The 20768-nt window shown below is 42.6% G+C and overlaps 1 protein-coding gene across 8 annotated transcripts in view; it reads left to right on the top strand.

Annotated features, from left to right (window-relative positions):
* Window positions 1–504: 504 nt before the first annotated feature.
* Window positions 505–20768, top strand: part of trpm3 (transient receptor potential cation channel, subfamily M, member 3) — a 255890-nt gene continuing 235626 nt past the window's right edge. For 4 of the 8 annotated variants that reach the window (XM_052019204.1, XM_052019203.1, XM_052019202.1 and 1 more), the window contains exon 1: window positions 505–810. In XM_052019204.1, the coding sequence (XP_051875164.1) occupies window positions 700–810 (111 nt within the window). In that variant the 5' untranslated portion in view covers window positions 505–699. The remainder of the gene's footprint in view (window positions 811–20768) is intronic. The other 4 variants (XM_052019208.1, XM_052019207.1, XM_052019206.1 and 1 more) reach the window with 1 other exon arrangement.

Here is a 20768-nt window from a genome sequence, read left to right as displayed (position 1 = left end):
ATGCTACACAGATAGGGGATGGAGATCTAAGGTCTTGGACAAAAGATAAAGGTCAAGAGCAGAACTCTTTCACACAGTAAGTGACAATGACCTGAAACTCGCTGCCTGGGATGTTGATGGAAGCAGAGATGATCAATGATCTCTAACAGACATTGGATAGGCACCTGGCAGTGAACTTGTAGAGGTGAGGGGATCGGGCCGACCGGATTGCACTGTAGAGAACCAGCATGGACTCCATGGTCTCCTTCAGCGCTATAACGACACCAGAAACACCCACCCAGGCATTCCTGACGGGTGTATTCTAATGATTCCGTTCTAGGGCTTTCCCAAATCATTCTTGATGGAGACGGAAACGGATACCTCGTAACCTCTTTTTGTAAGAGGGGGGCAGACGGGGAGAAATCCCTCCCCTGGGCAGCCGGTCGCACCACCCCTGCTGTGATCTGTATGTAACAGCACTGCTTGCTACACGTTGGAGACCGCCACTCTGGGAAGGATTAGAGCCAAGGCTACCCCCCAGTTGCTTCAGAGATGTAGGAGGATTTCTCTCCCTCCCCTCCCTCTCTCTCTCTCTCACTGTCACTGTGTGTTGCTGTCGAGAGATCAGTTCAGCTGGGTGCGCTTGCTGCTTCTGCTGCCGGCTCCTCCAGCCGCTCTCTGGATTACTTTACTCCCTCGACCCTGCCTCTCTTTTACTCAATGCTGGGCACCAAAGACATGACGAGTCACACCGAAGCACCCCGGCCTTTGAACTGGACGATCCGTAAGCTGTGTCACGCAGCTTTCCTGCCATCAGTTAGACTCCTCAAGGTATGAGAAAGTGTCACTTCTGTGTCAATGGGATCTGGGATCTGTGCTGTGTACTGGCGCCGTTAATCTTAGCCTTTGTGAAGAATATACTGCGGTCTGCGGGAGTGTTAAAAACCCTTGCACTGCTTTAATAACGGCATCTTTTATATGGTGCGACGCGAATTTGAACTGGAGGTATCTGCATTGTCTTAACTCTTTCTCTCCAGAGCTGGCAGCTTGTAGGAGAGAGTGCAACACCGCACTCGGCATTCCCTAATGTAAAAGCACTTAACGGTAAAAAAACAATTAAAAGCATGCTATTACGGTTAAGGTCTTTTCCTCTGCTCGCCGCACAGTTAACGGCATGAACTGGAACGGAGATCAGTGTTAAAGTGACGAGTTAATTCATAACTACAGCTCTGAGGTTTCCAATGGAACGGGAGGGGAAAAATTCTGGAGCAAACGCTGATGCTCAGTTAGCCTCGCTACCAAAACACAAGGAGCAAATCATTTTCTCTGTCAGCTATTAAGTGTTATATATTTCTTAGAATAATCGCGACCAGGGAGCCGGAATTTTCGCTTACAGGCGTGGCATTTCTGTGGAATAGTTGTGCACCAGCCTTATCAGGGATTCTGCCTTGGCAGTAAGTAATTCTGCTGCAGAATCTTTGACACCCAAAGGTGCAGTAAGAGACTTTTACCGCCCTTTCAGTCTATACCATCAATGGGACGGCATTACTGCAGGAAGACTGTCTCCGTCAGTGAGCTCATTAAGAGAATATTAGCCTGGATCTAGGGCAGTGTTAATGGTGCTTTTTACTGCTGGTCAGATCGGGGCACCTTTTTTTAAATTCATTGTAGATAAATTGTAAGAAGTGCAATTTTACACACAAGTTGAAAACATTTTTTAAAAAGCCTTATTAAGGATCTCATTGAATCTTTCCAGCAGTATTGGGTCTGGTGGGGTGGCAGATAAATGACTTTTCATAATATAGTGGCTAACCTTTGTGAAATGTGGGTGTTTGGGTTAATGCTTTGCACACATTTTTGGTCTGATTGTAGCGGCTGAATAAGATGCAAAAATGCAGGTCTCCAATCAGCTACTTAAACCCAGCGTGGAATGTACACAACGCCGAAAACTGTTAAGTGTATTCTGCCAAAATGATAAACAGCTGAAGTGCGATATTAATGCATTGTCTGTTTTCTCTCAAAGGAGGATTGTGTTTTGTGAGTGTGTGAACACGTCAAGTCTATTGGCATCAGATTGACAAAAGCTTTGACTGGTAACAATTCAGAACCAGTGCCAGCCTCTGGTGACGTGGACATGATACACTTAAAGGCAACTGGTGTCCTTATAATGCAAAGAGAGACAATTAATTCTACCCCTGGGGTTCCTTAATATTTCACCTGAATCAGGAGAATACAGGCAGCTGGAGCCTTAGACCAGAGAGGAAAACACCATCATGGATTCCACCAAGTTCATGTTAAAACACAACTTGTCTAGTTAGTTGTAAAGTTAATATATGCATTTTGTAGTACAGAAGCAAGCCACTCACCCCATCTGCTCCCCACCCCCCAGTGTTTATGCTCTTTGTGACATCCCTCCCACCATCTGCATCTCAATCCATCAATGTAAGCTTGCATTCATTTCTCCTTCGTCCAGCATCCCTTAAATGTATTACTTCTATTCACTTCTCCTTGGAAGTGAGATCCTTATTCTCCTAGTAAATCCTTCTTAGAATTGAAAGCATTTCCAGCACAGAATTGGGTCATCCAACCCATTTCTGTGTTTATGCTGCACACAGGCTTTGTCCCATCCCTATTCGATTTTTGGTGACTAGTTTATATCTTTTTCCACTCCTCCTCCTTCAGGGATTGTCCACTGTAAACTGTGAATCAACTAATGGATAAAACAACAGAGGATAGTGGGGAGATGGGGTGTTCAAAAAAAATTACCAAGATTAGGGGCCATAGTTATCATTGCCTGACAAAGAATAGTAAGGAACAGTATAAAACTGAAAGATTATGGGGACCATTTCTCATTTTCCTTCAAGGGTGGCACAGCAGTTAGAGCTACTGCCTCACAGCGCCAGAGACCCGGGTTCAGTTCTGACCTTGGGTGTTGTCTGTATGGAGTTTTCATGTTCTCCCTGTGATTACGTGGGTTTCCTCTGGTGCTCTGGTTTCCTCCCACATCACAAAGTCACGTGGGTTGGTAGATTAATTGGCCGCTGTAAATTGTCCCTGCTGTGTTAGGTGAGTGGTAGAATCTGGGGGGAGATGTTGAGAATGTGGGGAGGAGAATTAAAAAAAGGACGAATGTAGGATCAGTGTAAATGGGTGGTTGATGGTCAGCATGGTCTCAGTGGGCTGAAGGGCCTGTTTCTGTGCTGTATCTCTCCAGAACTACCTGTGTCCCTGGCCAAGCTGTTCCAGAACAGTTACATCAATGGCATCTGCCAGAGAATATGGAAAATTGCCCAACGTCACATCCACAAAAAGCAGACCAAATCCAATTTAGCTAATTGCCACCCAATCAGTCTACTGTGTCTTCAGCAAAGTGATGGAAAGTATAGTTGACAGTGCAATCAAGCAACACCTACTCACCAATGACCTGCTCAGTTTGGGTTTTGCCAAAAAACTGAATTCCGAGCAGCATGTCAAAACGACTAGAAGGGAATGACAAGAAAATAATTCTATTTAAGGTTAATCAGGCCCTATAGGACAGCCATAATATGTTTGGCAATGATCTCCCCCAACAAAAGAGAGACTATCTACTCTTGCATTCCAAGGTATTACTAGGATTCACCATTGACAAGAAAATCAATTGGACCTGCCACATAACTATTGTGATTCCAGGAGCAGGTCAGATGCCGGGTATCCTGTGGTGAATGCCTCACTTCCTGACACCCCAATGCATTTCCATCATGTGCAAGGCACTCCATTTACCTGAGCAAGGTCCAGCTCCAACAACACTCAGGAACCTCAACACCATCCAGGACAAAACAACCCACTCGAATGGCATTCCTTCCACCACCCTAAACATATCATCCCCTCCACCTCCAGTGTATCGTGGCTGCAGCGTGTGCCATCTACAAAATGCATTGGAGTTACTTGTCTCGTCTGCTTTGACAGCACCTTTCAAACCATCCTGACTTGGCAATGTATGTCACCATACCAACAAAGTCTGGGGATTTGCAATAATTGCTGGTCTTGCTGTCACTACCCCATCTTGTAAATGAATACATAAGAGAAACTTAAAATGTCATATTGAAGCATAATGGACAACTCCCATTGATTCCAGAGGAAGGTTGTGAGACATATTTGAAGAGTAGCCTTTGTTTATAGATTTTCTGCACTAGGATGTCAAGATCTCTGTCCATGAAACAAGGGCTTGCTCTCTGTCCACTCCTGTTACGTTCTAGGGAAGAGGATCTGTGGCAGTGTTTTGCATGAGTTGCATGGGTTCCTCTAAGGATGGAGCCGTGATTTGAAGAATAACTTTTGTTCTCAGCAATTTGTCTCTTTGCACTTGCAAACCAGCTTCAGAAGTATTGTATCAAGGGAGGAAAAAGAGAGCAGAATCTTGTTCATCCAGCAGAAAGTAAATGTAGATACTGGACATCTGAAATAAAAACAAAAAATGCTGGAAATACTCTGCAGGTCAGTCAGCCTATGTGGAGAGTGATGCAGAGTTAATGTTTAAGGTTAATGAGTTCCCATCAGTTCAGACCAGGAGAGAGAAATGTGGAACATGGGATATTTGTAAATCGTGGAGATTGTGGGGCCTGGGAATGGGGCTCACCTGCTCATTGCCCATCAGGAGGATGACCTGCTCTGCCAGAGCTTTTCCCTTGTACTACCTCAATGTACTTATGTTTTGAGATGATCTCTATGAATGGCTTGGAAAAAAATGTTTTTCTGCTGTATCTCGGTACATATGACAATAATAAACCATTTCCAATTCCAACTGTGAGGTCCAGAGGACACTCCTCCTGGTTGAAGTGACTGGTGCCAATGTCTTGCCACCTTGCCCTGTAAGACGAGGAGGCAAATTAGTTGGACCCAGGGACCCATGATATGGTTGGTTTACCTGATGAATGTGTCTTCTCTGTCTGGCTCTCATTGAGTGTGGGGGAAAGGTTTGGAGTGGGGGGGGGGGGTATGAAGGCTCTGTCTGTAAGTGACCATGAGGAAGTGAGGCCAGGCATCTGGTGGTCAGAGTATTGCAGCCTTAGGCAGTACTTCTCAGAAGCAAATGTAGGGGTGCAGTACTCTCAACTTAACATATTTTGTGAAGTCATGCTACTCCTTCCTGCATTGCTCCTTATTTTTGGGTGTCCAGTTCCTGGTGGTCCACTGCACTGGTATCTTCTATGAGGCATATCTATCTCTTGCCCTAGATAGCCTTCTGGCCCTCTAGCATAATGAACCCCTCTCCTCTCCTGCTATGGATCTCCTCCACCAAGGTGTTGAGTTCGCTGTCCATGAAGCAGGGGGCTTGCTCCCTCTCCACTCCTGCCTCAACCAGATAACTTGCGACAGTGTTTGTTGCATGGGACTGTTTAAGAATGGAGCTGCAGCATTGCAGCTGCATGGTCGAGTGCCAAAAACTGCACAACTTTATGTAGGCCTGGACACTTGGCCTAAAAGAAAGTACTTGAGAAGAAAAATGCACTAAAACTATTCAAAGGCAAAGTTGAGTTTATTGTCAAATGCACAAGTACATGTATGCACAGGTGCAATAAGAAACTTACTGCAGCAGCATCACAGGCACATACTGTCAGATACACAACATTCACAAGAAAAACATAAACATAAATTATACAAAAATCATACACAAAAGAACACAATTAGAATAAAAAAATAAAGTCCACTGAAGTGCAAAGTGGTCATAGTGTTGCTATACTGAGGTAGTGATTAGGGTTGTGCCAGTTGGTTCAAGAGCTGAATGGCTGAAGGGAAGTAGCTGTTCTTGAACCTGGTGGTGTGGGACTTAAGGCTTCTGTACCTCCTGCCCAATGGTAGCTGCGACAAGATGGCATGGCCTGGATGGTGGGGACCTTTTGATGATGGATGTTGCCTTCTTGTGGCAACACCTCATGTAGATACTACCACTGGTGGGGAGGGATGTGCCTGTGATGTATTGGGCTGAGTCCACTACTCTCTGCAGCTTCCTACGTTCTTGCATATTCGATTTGCCGTAGAAGACCATGAGGTAACCAGTCAGGACCAGCACTAGGATCACAGTCCTGGGGCATCATCTTAAAACAAACGGTTGTGCTGTTTTAATGCTGCCATTTGGGCACAAGTGAGTTTCTAGGCCATTGTACTGAAGCACTAATTTAGAGATTGCTAATGCTAAATTAGACAAATAGTTATATCAATTTTATTGCAGGAAAATGTGTGCACATCTACTTTGAACCCAATAGGGATTGAACCAAGTGGTGAGAAACTCAGAAGGGCCAATGAAACTTAAGGGCTTGTTTATAGATCATCAATGTATCACAGACAATGCATCAGCATCACTGATGGAGTGCTGTCCTGGATTTAGTGGGAGAGAATACAAAGGGATAGCAGTTACCCTATAGTTGTACAGAGCCCTGGTTAGACCACTCCTGGATCACTGTGAACAATATTCTGCACCACATCTTCAGACAGATATAACGGCCTTTCAGGGAGATTTACCAGAATGAAACCTGGACAAGCTTAAGTTACCAGGGCATATTTGATTGATGGTGGTACAGCTGTTCTAGCAACTTGGTTTCTCTCTGATCTCCACTGTCTGTGTGGAGTTTGCACACTCTCTCTGCAACCCTATTGGTTTCCCCTGGGTGCTCAAATTTCCTCCAGCATCCCAAAGTCATGCAGATAGAATAATTGGCTACTGTAAATTGCCCCTTTAATGCGGGGAAATGGTGAAAGGAATCAAAGTGGAGTTGATGTGCATGTGTGAGGGATAGGTTGTAAGGTGGAGGGGAATGGATTAATGGGATTTCTGCGCTGGGAGTGGGCATGGGCCTGATGGGCTGAATTGCCTCCTTCAGTGCCACAGGAAGTAAGTTGACTTAGTTTGCAGGAACAGATCAAAACTAGGGCGGAAGAGTGATGCACAACAGTTTTGTAGAAAGGACCAGGTTGCTAGCTCAAATAATTTCTCAGGTTCACCCACAGGAAATATGTTTTATTTTAACCCAGGAAACCAGATGCTGAGATTTTTAATCAAATATAGAAAGACACAAGCGGCAATGTTTGCTAACAGCCCAGTTTGTGTTCAGCTTTTTCAAATGGAGCCACTCCATTAGTGAGACAACACTGCCTGTTATGCATCCAGACTTGGGCATGCTGTAGTCACATGGCACAGGCTTAAGAACCATGCCACCTTTTCCACTCTCCTCTGTGCCCAGCCCCTCAAGACTCTTGGCAACCTTGGCGTCTTATCCCACTTGGAACTGAGCATCAGACACTTCAGAACAAAGAATGTTTGCTTCCAACTGTTCAGCATTTGAACAAGAGTGGGTCTTCAGTGTCCCAGACCTATTCCAGTCTTTGGTTATATCATGGTTCTCTTGCATCTTACCTTCACCCAGCCGCAATTTTTCCAGCCTTGCTGGAAAAAATCATTTCCCCCACTCTTCCCACCCTTTCTGTTGATGACCCCTTGCTATTTTTCTATCTCCAGATTTGGTTATTCCAATGGCTCAACACTCTCTCTATAACGCTGACTCAGATATCCTCAGAAGCAGCCGTAATTAATAATCCGTGACTAGGCTACTGTTCATGATCTTGGGATCAAAAATTCCAATCTGCCAAATAGGATTCCAGAAACATCACCATTGTTCCATAATCATACTTCAAAATTTGGGATCTCTTCCCATCGGAAGCAAGGGGCGGCACGGTAGCGTAGCGGTTAGCGCAACGCTATTACAGCGCCAGTGATCGGGGTTCGATTCCCATCGCTGTCTGTAAGGAGTTTGTGCGTTCTCCCGTGTCTGCGTGGGTTTCCTCCGGGTGCTCCGGTTTCCTCCCACATTCTAAAGACGTACGGGTAGGTTAATTTGGGGGTTTAAGATGGGCGGCGTGGACTCATTGGGCCGGAAGGGCCTGTTACCACGCTGTTAGTAAAATAAAATAAAAGTAAAAAAAACTAAATGCCCACCACCATTATGGGAAAACGGTGCTTGACATAATTGTTGGTATACCTGGCATATCCACCTCTTGTACATTTAGGACAAAATGAGGTATTCTGAGAAGTTTACAAATTAGCAGGTCAAGAGATTGATGAAGTGGAACATGAAGACATGAGACTTTGTTCTGTGGAAGCCTGAGAACAAACCAATCCCACAGGGACTAAGAGTCAAACACAGTAATGAGGTCAGCTAATAGTAGAAATTACCTCGTAGGATATAGCAACCTTGTGGTTGTGGTACCGATCCAGTAACTCAGGTAACAACTTGCAAAGCCAAGTTCAGGAAGACAGTTAATTCATGAGTCAGCAGCAGAGAATAACCATGAGAGATGACAGACGGTGATAACTAGTTGACCGTGATGCTTTTGGGACAGGGTCACCACCAGTCTGGCCTGCGTTCTTCACAAGTGTAGACCAGGAGGCGGTATCTTCCCAGGTACGTCCACCTCTAATGAACAGTTAATCCAAATCAGTGTTTTTGGATATTATTTTTGTTGAATATTACAGCTTTTGGATGGAATTGTAATTTTGGGAATTTGTTGAGAGGGTAGTTTGGATTTAGCAACCAGAATACCATTTCAGGCAAGCCTTTCAAAGAGAGCTATTTGTTTGTGCTTGCTATATTTTTCAAGAGAAAGTCTAACTATTTTCTTGCCATCCAATGGCAAAACCATCACTAAGTCTCTTGCCAGCAACACCCTGAGGATTACCAGAAACTTAGCTGGACCAGATGCCCTGAAGCTATGCATTCTGCATCAAGTAACTTCAAAACCTTTCCACTATCTACGTGACAAGTCAAAAATATAACATAAATCTTTCCACTTGCCTGGATATGTGCAGTTCTAAAGGCGCTCACAAAGTTTGACATCATCTAGGACAAAGGGATCTGCTTCATTGGTACCCTATTCCCTACAAGTTGCATATCATCCTGACCCGTAAATATATCACCATTGTTGGGTTTAAATCTTGAAACGCCTGTTCCAACAACACTACTGAAAGTACCATCACCATGTAGGCTGCAATGATTCATAAAGGCATTTCAGGAACAATTAAGGATCAGTCCATGAAATAATAAATTAAAGAATTATACGTATTGCTAAATTAAGCATTATTTTCATTTGAGCAGATCTTGTTTTTTTTATTTTCAATGATGTTCTTCGGTTAGGGAGTTATTCTGGGAGAATTTCAAACTCAAATGTGTTGTGAATGTAATACGAATTTTTTTCAAAAAATTCTCAGAACAACCCTGCTATCCTATCACATCCTCTGCATTCAGGAGTAGCTAAAGTCTTGAGAGAATTTAAAAATGAGCAGAGTATGTTGGAAAATGAAGAAAAGATTTGCTTTGCTGCAGGCCTTTTCTGCCCCTTTCAATTTCTAAGCTAATTTTAAGTACTTTTTAAATGTAATCACTATTGTAATGTGGGGAATGAGACAGCCTACTTGTGCACAAGTTCCCAGGAACACCAATGTGATAATGATCAGATCACTTGTTCTAGTGACTTTGATTGAAGAATGAACAATAGTCCCGTGACATTGGTGGAAATCCCCTCCAAGTGGTGCTTTGGGATTTTTCACGTTTATCAGAGAGGGGAGATGGGGGCTCAGTTTAACCTCTTATCAGAAAGATGGTGCTTCTGACAGTGCAGCACATCCTAAGCATACACTGGAGTGTCAGCCTAGGTAGTTATCTGAAGGCTTTGGCAATGGGATACTAAATCATCTCCTATATATTGAAATATGTTTATTGCATCATAGAATTGTACAGCATGGAAATGGACCATTTGGTCCAACTCATCCACACTGACCAGTGGACACCCTTCTGTATTAACCCCATCGCCCAGCACTGGGTGCATAGCTCTCTTTGCCTAAACGATTCAAGTGTTCATCTAGATACTTCTTAAATGCTGTCAGTGACCCAGCTTCAACCACTGTCTCAGGCAGTGCATTCCAGGTACTTGCCTCTCTCTGAGTGAAAAAGGTCGCCTTCGTATCCCCTCTGAATCTCTTCCCCCTTACCGCAAACCTATGTCCTCTGGTTTTATCTACCTCTGATGTAGGCAAAACCTTCTTGCAACATACCCTACCTATACCCCTCATAATGTTATATGCCTCAGTCATGTCCCTTCTTAACCCCCTTCCCTCCAGGGAGTACAGACCTAGCTTCTCCAGTCTCCTCGCATAACTGAACTGCTCCATTCCAAGCAACATCCTGGTGAGTCTCCTCCACACCCTCTCCAATGCAAAGACATCCTTCATATACTTTGGTGACCAGAACTGCATGTGGAACTGCAGCTGAGGTCTGATTTTATAAAGTTGAAATTTAATTGTAGTAAAATTTAAACTCCCACTTTAATCTGGCACTTGAGATGTGCTTTCATTTGATGCCTAAATTATGGATGTAATAATTCTCAAATGCTCATAATTTCTTTATAATGTACACTTACAATGAATTATGGCAGAATAATTTTCACAATGTTTCAAAGCTGTTGCCTGTAAGCTTTAAATCTATTTATTAAATGTAATATTTCATAAATTTAGAAAATTAAGGATTTCAAAAATCTCTCCTTAATAAACTAAGCATTCACATATTAATACTAATCAGACATTAATCTGAAACAGCATTAAATTTGAACAAACTGAATTTAAGAAATTACAACTAGGCAATAACATCTTCATTTGCTGAAGAACACATTTTAATACTTAGAGGACTTAAGGCTAAAGAGTAAGAAATCAATTTGACGTAGTGAACTCCAGTCCAGATGAAGGGTCTCAGCCTGAAACACTGACTGTCCATTTCTCTCCATAGATGCTGCCTGACCCATTGATTTCCTTCAGCGCCTTTTGTGTTGCTTGATGTAGTGAACCTTTCTGTTTATTCATGTGATGTTGACGTCTCTGGAAAGGGCAATATTTATTGCCCCTAGGAAAGTGGTGAGGTGTCATTGTCTTGAACTGCTACAGTTCATGTGGTGACCTGTTTGATTTTGAAAGGCTACCTTGCCCCAACTGGGCCCCAATAATCTAAAGAAAAAAACTATGAAGCTGTGGTAATGTTTTTTCCATTTGTCATCCCATCTATTTATTTTGACTCTTTCCACAGCAGAGCCTCTGGAGACCACCTGTTGGGCAGTCAGAAATTGATTTTTGCTACCTGACTGGATTCTCCAACTTTCAATCAAAGCCCTTCAGTGTAATCTAGGTCTGCACAGCATTATGATGAGCTGCTTGTCAAGATATGTCAAACCTGCTGCAGGTGAGGCATCTTCCCCAGAGAGAGCCTGGTGCCAATTTGGCTCACCTACCTCCGTGTCGGAAGATAATACCGCTCCAGAGATGTGGCCACAAAATTGAGACTGACACTCCCACTGCAGTACGAGGGAGTGCTGCACTTCTGAGAGGTGCCGGCATGGGGATGAGATGTTGCACCGAATCCCCATCCCACAGCACTGTTTCAAAATAAGATGGGTGTTCTCCCAGTTCCATGGTCAAAATAGTGGTGTTCAAGAGGCTTTTAGATATGCAGGGAATGGAGGGATATTGGATCATGTACAGGCAGAAGGAATTAGTTTAATTTGGCATCATACTTAGCACAGAAATTGTGGTCCAAAGGGGCTGTTCCCGTGCTGTACTGTTCTATGTTCTAAAATATAATCCTCACTCAGACTACCTGCTTGTGTTACCAGTTGAGCTTGCTGTGCACAAGCTGACTGCCGCATTTGCTAAAGTAGATCCGTGACCACACTTGTACGAAGACCTGTTCGTTGGCGGTGAGGCATCTTGAGATTCTGACAGGCATTACATAAATCCGCATACTTTCTGTGTCGGCAATGAAAAGTTGAGTCTTCATTGTGTTCAGGATTGTACAGGGAGCAGGAAGTTCTCCAAGTCAGCTGTTTCATCCCTTGCGCATATTCAAGACATACCTCATTAAATACTAGAGCAGATCAAACTTATAATGTAGCTCATCCATGTCAATGGAATAATTACTGATAAAATGACAGGCTTCCATGAGATAATTATCTTAAAGATAAACTGCATCAGGATTCTGTACATAATTTCATGCAGTCTTGTACATCCATCACTCCCCTCACTCAGTGATACCCCCTGCTCCCTGTAGGCAACACCTCTGTCTTAAAATTCTTACCCTGGATTTCAAATCCCTCTCAGGTCTCAGCACTGCAAACCCCCTCTTCCCCCCTTCCACCCCATCGCATCATCCTAATTCCCACCAACTTATCTCTGTAACCTTCCCTAACCCTCTAAGATGTTTGCACTCTTCCACTTCTGGCATCATCTCTGTTTTTAATCACACCCTCACTGGCCCCCATTCCTTTCACCGCCAAAACTCTGGAGCTCCCAAAATTGTCTGCTTCTCTTTCCTCTTGTAAAATGTTCCGTAAAACCCGCCTCTTTGCCCAAGCTTTTGATCACCAGCGCTAATGACTTGGTTTCAGATTTTGCTTGACTATTAATTGAGATGATTTGTTATGTCAATGGTTCCTTATAAATACAAGTTATTGTTGATTCTGAGTTTATTTTATTTCAGTGGTGACTGCACTTTAAAAAAAAGTACTTTATTGGCACTTTGTGAATGGTGCTGTATAAATGTGACCTCTACCCCTTCCTTTGTTGTCACCCAAGGATATCATCTAGTTCTTCCTTGCTCCAAGCTTCTTTGTGTCGAGCATCATATTTCCTTTCTTGAAATATGTGCAAAAGACTGGTGTCATTTCCCTTGTATCTTCTGGATAAACCATGCTTCTTCTCCAAGCTGTGTCGCTCGCTGCATCATTGTTGGTCCTTTGCACCTTACCTCATCTGTGCTATTTAGTATTTCTTGCTCTGCAACCATTCTGGTAAATAGTTATATTCTCTTTTCTAAAATACCTTCCACATCCACCTTCATCTTCCAAAAATAGGAGTGATATCAGTTTAGTTTTAAATTCATTCTGATGATGCGAGAGTCACTGACAAGGTCAAACATTGCTTGTTCATCCCTGAGAAAGTAATGGGAAGCTACCTTTTTGAAAGACTTGCAGTGATTTGATGCAATCTAATGGTTTCTAAGGGCTGTTTGAAGTCAACCACATTGCTATGGGTTTGGAATCACCTGTAGGCCAGACCGGTAAGGACAGCAGGTTTTCTTCCCTAAACTGAGTGTGATGTCTAAAAGATGCACAAGTGTAACCAAACACAGATATCTAAAAGTTGCTGTCAGTGATCCCGTGCTTCTCCACAATGTACATTGTTTTGTCTCCTTCTCCAGTGCAGTCCTCAGAAATCTGAGTAATTCTTCTATGTTTCCAATTGATTTTCACTGCACAAAACCCTGAAATGCAGTGCAAGTATGTGTTTAAAGACATCGCAAGTCATTATTACTGCTTAGAAGCCATGCTGGCCCTATAAAGTAACTTATGTGTATGTGGATTGTAGTTCCCTCAGATAAATACTTTACAATATAAAGTAACAAAAATTTGCATCAAGTATATTAGCTTCTGTGTTAGAGTCATGGAGTTATATGACATGGAAACAGGCCCTTCTACCCAACCCTTCTACCCGACCAGTTTGCCTACCTGAGCTAGTCCCATTTGATTGCATTTGGACCATATCCCTCTAAACCCTTCATATCCATGTATCCATGTCCAAGTGTCTTTTAAACATTGTAATTGCACCCTCATATTATATATGTTAATCTCATATACAGTATATTCTAATAGCTTTGTAAATATGTTTTATAATTTGATTAAAATTGTTCTATTTACTTCCTGGTATGCTGACTGTTGGAATTCTTTGATATGCTTGGCTGCTAAGCCATCTTGATGACATTACTGCTACTGGGTGTTTATATAATCTGTTGAACTGACCCCTGACTGCAACCAAAATTGTGAAGTGGGAATGTCCCCAGAGAATACTCTTCACAATGATCTCAGGGTTATTGTGAGGGGTATTCTTTGAGGCCAGCAGCTAGCACTGCCACTGCGGACCACAAATCCCGGCAATTGTTCGGTTCAATAATGCTTGTTTATGCCAGATTTCTAAGTTCTAAGAAGATTAAAAATGTGTTGCCAGTTTGAGGAAACAGCAGGCATGCATTCATTTTGTAACTTAAGAAAAATGTGGCCAAAAATTGTGCCTGTGTCACATTTAGAGTGATCTGTAAGGAATCATGTGATGTGGTGCATAAAATTGAACATATCTTAATATTCACCAACTTGTGTGTGGGACATAGAGCTGATTGCATTCCAATGGTTTCTGCATGATTGCACGACAGAGCTATAGAGTGTGCTGTCATATCATTACACTAGCTGGAACGTTGCCACTTAATGCTGCAACAGATAATGTTAATGCCAGTTCTAATGAGTGTGGGTCATGCATTTCAATTTAACATCCCATTAAGAGGGCAAACTTCCTCATGCAGCACTCCCAATTCTTGCTATCATTCCAGCAACCCATCGTCTTCCATTTATTATGCAAACCAATCTCAGCCTTTGTTTGCTGAACCTTTCACACATTAAAAATATTAGTTGCTTTTGTGGTATAATAACTGTCTCTCTGTAGTTATCACTTACATAAAACACAAAGCAATGATTCTCAAGATATAGCAGCTTGAACACAGCAAAAATGCTGTTCAAGCAGGGTTGCTTTGTTCTGCATGGTCTTGAAATTTTTGAGAATTGTTGGAGCTGCATTCTTGGCAATAGAGTGAGGGGAGGTGATCGGGAAGAGACAACACAAATGGACATGGAGTGGCAGAAACACGAGCTTAATTTAGAATGAAGGAGGAACACTTTAAGGCACTGGCTAAGCCTTTCTGAAGTCTGAAATTGTAGTCAATGCCAATGCGATCAATTATCAGAGTAGCCTCATGCTTAGCACCTTCACAAGATCTGGGTCAGCAGACAGTGGCTTGAACAATTGTTTAAATCTGCCACTAAGGTTGTGCAAGTGACCATGTATAATAGGGTTGACCAGGGTAACATTTCCTACAATATTTCTTTAGGCATGAATTACATTGAATGTAGATCACATAATCAGGCCATTCAGCCCAATTGGTTCTTGCTGGTATGTATGCTCCATGCAAGCTACCTCTCATTGTTCTTCATCTCACTCTTTCTCAGCACACACTTCTATTCCTTTCTCCCTCTGGTGTTCATCCAGCTTCCCCTTAAATGTATCTCTGCTAGTTGGTTTCTATGGGAGTGAATTCCAAATTCTCACCTCTCTCCCATCAAATTACTATGCACTGTCTTATTTGATTGCATTGTACCCACCCCATGGTATTGAAGTACAGAACTAAAGATTGCCAGAAGGTTTAATGTCCTTGCAATCACCTGTTTCTCCCCAAGAGCCTGGGGTACTCTTGCAACCACTGCTATCACTCTGCAGACTTTTGACATTGGTTCTATTGATCTGAGTTGCCCTTTTAAAAGTTTTATGATCCAATGCCATTTAATTGTCCCCAACTCTTTAATTTTCGCCTCGTTAGTGATTTTCCATTCACATCTCCAGGTTAGTACTTCCCAACGTTTTTGAATGATAGTCCCAGTTGTTCGCACTCAGTGAAATACACCTCCCTCTACCTCATCTCCCATAAGCACCCTGCGATATAATTTCCTGCTCTTTTGAAGGAGTTGGGCCTGTCTTGGGGATTCACAGGGATTGCTAGCAGCTTAATGGGGCATCTATAAGACCATTCAGCCCATTGAGTTGATGCTAGCTCTCAGAACATTTCCATCTATTCCCTCACCTATTTCTTATAAACTATTCTCCCTCACCCGCCCATCCACTGTTCTGTCATGCATCTACACTAGAGGCAACTTACAATAGTCAATTAGCTTACCAGCATGTCCTTGGGATGTGGGAGGAAACTGGAACGCCTGGGGGAAACTCACACAATCAGACAAAGAACGTGCATACTCGACACAGGCAGCACCCAAGGTCAGCATTGGACTGGGGTTACCGGAGCTGTGAGGTAGTAGAACTACCAGCAACACTATGGTGCCAAATATATTTTTATTTACTTTTTCTTTTTATGTGAGCTTTACCTTAATATCAATATAGCCTTGTGACACACCTGTAGTTTTCACCTGAGGGATCACGCAGCCCAGCTTTGGGGAAACATTTTGATCTACTCCTGTCAAATATGCATCTAAAATGGAAGAATTTGGTGTTGCCCATGTTATTTATACTTGTGGAGACACAAGGGACTGCAGATGCTGGAATCTGGAGCAAAAACCAAGCTACTGGAGGAACTCAGTGGGTCAGGCGGCATCTGTAGAGGGAGATGGACAGTTGATGTTCTGGCTCAAGACCCTTCATCTGGACTGATGATGGGTCTCAACCCGAAATATTGACTGTCCATTTCCCTCTACAGATGCTGCCTGACTGACTGAGTTCCTCCAGCAGTTTGCTTTTTGCTTATTTCTGGTTGTGTTTACCTAAAGCCCCACTAAACATTTTGAATTCTGGCATATTAGAAAATTGTGTAATGTGAGACTCTCCATAGTAAATTAAGGAAACAAATAGATGAGCTGTTTGATGTTAACTAGATACAGGGAGAACTCTGGGCTTCATAAGAACATAAGAAATAGGAGCAGGAGTAGGCCATCTGCCCATCGAGCCTGCTCCACCATTCAATAAGACCATGGCTGATCTGGCCACGGACTCAGATCCACCTACCTGCCTTCTCCCCATAACCCTTAATTCCTCTACTATGCAAAAATCTAATTAACTGTGTCTTAAATATATTTAATGAGGTAGTCTCCGCTGCTTCCCTGGGCAGAGAATTCCACAGATTCACTACGCTCTGGGAAAAGCAGTTTCTCCTTATCTCCACCCTAAATCTATTCCCCTGAATCTTGAGTTTATGTCCCCCAATTCTAGTCTCACCTACCCTTTCATAATTTTATATGTTTCTATAAGACCCCCTCATTCTTCTGAATTCCAGAGAGTATAGTCCCAGGTGACTCAATCTTTCCTCATAGGCTAACCCCCTCATCTCCGGAATCAACCTGATGAACCTCCTCTGCACCGCCTCCAAAGCCAGTACATCTTTCCTCAAGTAAGGAGACCAGAACTGCATGCAGTACTCCAGGTGCAGCCTCACCAGTTGCAGCATAACCTCCCTGCTCTTAAATTCAATCTCTCTAGCAATGAAAGCCAGCATTCCATTTTCCTTCTTGATAACCTGTTGCACCCGCAAACCAACCTTTTGCGATTCATGCACAAGCACTCCCAAGTCCCTCTGCACAACAGCACCCTGCAATTTTTCACTATTTAAATAATAATCTGATCTTCTACTTTTCCTTCCAAAGTGGATGACCTCGCATTTACCAACATTGCACTCTATTTGCCTACTGTCCCAGGAGTGGGCAGAGTACTCCTTGCCCACTCATTTAACCTATCTATATCTCTCTGCAGACTCTCTGCATCCTCTGCACAATTTGCTTTTCCACTCAATTTAGTGTCATCAGCAAACTTAGATGCACTACACTCGGTCCCCTCTTCCAAATGGTTAATGTATATTGTGAACAGTTGCGAGCCCAGCACCGACCCCTGCGGCACCCTGCTCACCATGATTGCCAACCAGAGAAACACCCATTTATCCCAACTCTCTGCCTTCTATTGGTTAACCAATCCTCTATCCATGCTAATACATTACCCCCAACTCCATGCATCCTTATCTTGTGGATAAGTCTATCCACTGCACTCATTATATCCTCAAAGAACTCCAATAAATTTGTCAGACAGGACCTGCCCTTCCTGAATCCATGCTGCATCTGCCTGATGGAACTATTTCTATCCCGATGTCTCACAATTTCTTCCTTAATGATAGCTTCAAGCATTTTCCCAACCACAGATATTAAGCTAACTGGCCTATAGTTACCTGCCTTTTGCCTACATCCTTTTTTAAACAGCGGTGTGACATTTGCTATCTTCCAATCCGCCGGGACCTGCCCAGAGTCCAGAGGATTTTAGTAAATTATCACAAGTGCGTCTACTATAACTTCCAACATTTCTTTCAGTACCCTGGGATGATTCTGTCAGCAATGAGTCAGTACAGACTCATTGGCCAAATGGTCTCCTGTTCTATGAATATTCATGAGCCTTCACTCTGGCAAAGTTGAGCCCCTAAATTGTAATGAAATGATCTGTATAGATGGCATGCAAGACAAAGTTTTTCGCTGTACCTTGGTACAAGTGACAATAATAAACCAACTTACCAATTATAATGGATTTTTCCAGTGAATTTTACTTACTCCTTTCCGTCAATAGGAATTGAATTTATTAAAAGTGAGAATTTTTTATTTGGAGAAAATGCCAATTATTGATTTACTTGATCTATGAAACAGAATCATACAGCACAGGTGCCCATGACACCTAGCTAGCTATTTGAAAGTTTGATCCATTTAGTCCATTTTCCCCTGATCTTTCCCCATAGCCCTATACTTTTCCATCCTTCAAATATAAATCTAATTCTCTTTTAGAAATTGAATCAGCCTTTCCAGGCAGTGTTTTCCAGATCAGAACAAGTCACTGTGCAGAAACATTTCTTTTCATCTTCCCTCTCACCCCACCCCCTCCGCCCTTCGAAGCTTGCCAATTATTTTAAATTGGTGCACTTGGGTTACCAATATTTTGTTAAATTTAATTTGTTTTCCTCTGTACGTAACTAGAGAGAACCATTTCAAGCTGAAGTATAAATAGTTTTAAAGATGATGTTTCAAACAAAAAAAATAATTTAAAAACAACATTCAGTGTTATGGAGAAGAAAGGTTTAGAGGGATATGGGCCAAACGCGGGCAAATGGGACTACCTTAGATAGGCATTTTGGTTGGTATGGACAAGTTGGACTAAAGGGCCTGTTTCCATGCTGTATGACTCTATGACTCTATCCACTCTTATTGTCTTTTATAGGAATTATTTTAATATAATAATTTAATTTTTGTTAACATTAAATGTGTTAAAATCCTAAAATTAATTTTCTTAATATTTTTTGCTCCAAATATGGCAAAGCTTTGTTCCTCTGAGTCAGGTTTTGAGTATAGTTGGGAGCTTCAAGTTCCGAGGTGTAAATATCGCCAACAATTTGCCCTGCTCCAGCCACATTGATGCTAGGGCCAAGAAATCACACTAGAGCACCTACTCCCTCAGAAGGCAAAGGAAATTCAACATCTTCCCGATGACCCTCACCGATTTTTACAGATGCACCATAGAAAGAATCCTATCCGGATGCATCACAGCTTGGTATGGCAACTGCTCTGTCCAAGACCTCAAGAAATTGCAGAGAGTTGTGAACGCAGCCCAGTCCATCACACAAAGAAGCCTCCCCTCCATTGACTATGTCGACACTTCCTGCTGCCTCGGGAAAGCAGCTAACATAATTAAGGACTCCTCCCACCCCGGTCACTCTCTCTTCTCCCCCTTCCCATTGGGCAGAAGATACAAAAGCTTGCAGATGTACCACCAGGCTCAAGGACAGCTTCTATCCTGCTGTTATAAGCTTCTTGAATGGATCTCTTATATGATAAGAATGAACTCTTGATCTCTCTTGATCTCTCAATCTACCCTTGCATTTTATTTGTCTCTCTGCACTGCAGTTTCTCTGTAACAGTAACATTATAGTCTACATTTGGTTTTTTTATCTTCCTTTTGTACTCCCTCAATATACTTATGTATGGAATGATCTGTCTGGATGGAACACAAACAAAAGCTTTTCACTGTATCTCAGTACATGTGACAATAATAAGCCAGTTACCAATTAGACTGGCTACTTGAGCACCAAGTACCCAGCCTGATACTCCAGTACATTATCGCTGTTCTGACAGGGTGCCGCATCACATTTTCTTATGGCACAGAAGGAAGTCATTGACTCTGTGACAGTCCTCTGAGCATTCCCATCTCCCACAATCCCCCACGCATTCCCTGTAACCTATCTCCCTGTACACTAGAGGTATTGTACAGGAGCCAGGTAACCTACCATCCAGCACTTTGGGTTGTGAGAGGAAAATGGAGCAACTGAGTCACATGGATGCAGGGAGAACGTGCAAACTCCACACAGACGGCATCAGAGGTCAGGATCAAACCCAGGGTGCTGGAGCTGTGAGGCAGCTGCACTATCTGCTCCATCAGTTAAGATGTGAAAAGGAGACCTTGTCTAACCTCTCAGCTGGACATGCACAGCCCCATACATAATATTTTGAAGGCAGAACTCTCCTGGTGTTAGCACTCAGCAACATCATTGAAACAATAAATTATGATAGCAGTGTTTGTGAGACATAGCTGCTTGCAAATTGGCTGTTATATTTCCCAAATTACAGCAATGACTCCACTTCAAAAGAGTTTCATTGGCTGTCAAGCACTTTGACGTGTCCTGAAGTGCTCCATATAAGCGCCACAAAACAAAAATAACATATTGAGGATTCTGGAAAGATAATCGACAAATGTTGGAAATTGTCAACAGCTCAGACAGCAACACAATTAAAATTTCAGTGAACTTTCACCTGGTCTTTCTTTTGGATATATTTTGCAGAAGTTTCTCTGCATGGGGCTCAAGAAAAAATATTTTATAAATTGCCTTTTGTAAACCTAGGAAATAACATACCCATGTTGCAGAAGTTTAATGAATATCATTAGCCAAATATCACCAGAATTATGAATACCTATTTCAAACGTGATACTCAGCATCACCAGCCAATCCATGAATGTGCACAATAATTGGCTTAAGTGGCATTTGCAGTAGATCTACTACAACTGTTTAAACCAGGAGGAAAATGCAAATTCACTG

The sequence above is a fragment of the Pristis pectinata genome, chromosome 7 (assembly GCF_009764475.1).
Source record: "Pristis pectinata isolate sPriPec2 chromosome 7, sPriPec2.1.pri, whole genome shotgun sequence".
Classification (NCBI taxonomy): domain Eukaryota; kingdom Metazoa; phylum Chordata; class Chondrichthyes; order Rhinopristiformes; family Pristidae; genus Pristis; species Pristis pectinata.
The sequence above is the reverse complement of the archived record's forward strand: the minus strand, read 5'-3'. Positions and strand labels throughout refer to the sequence as shown.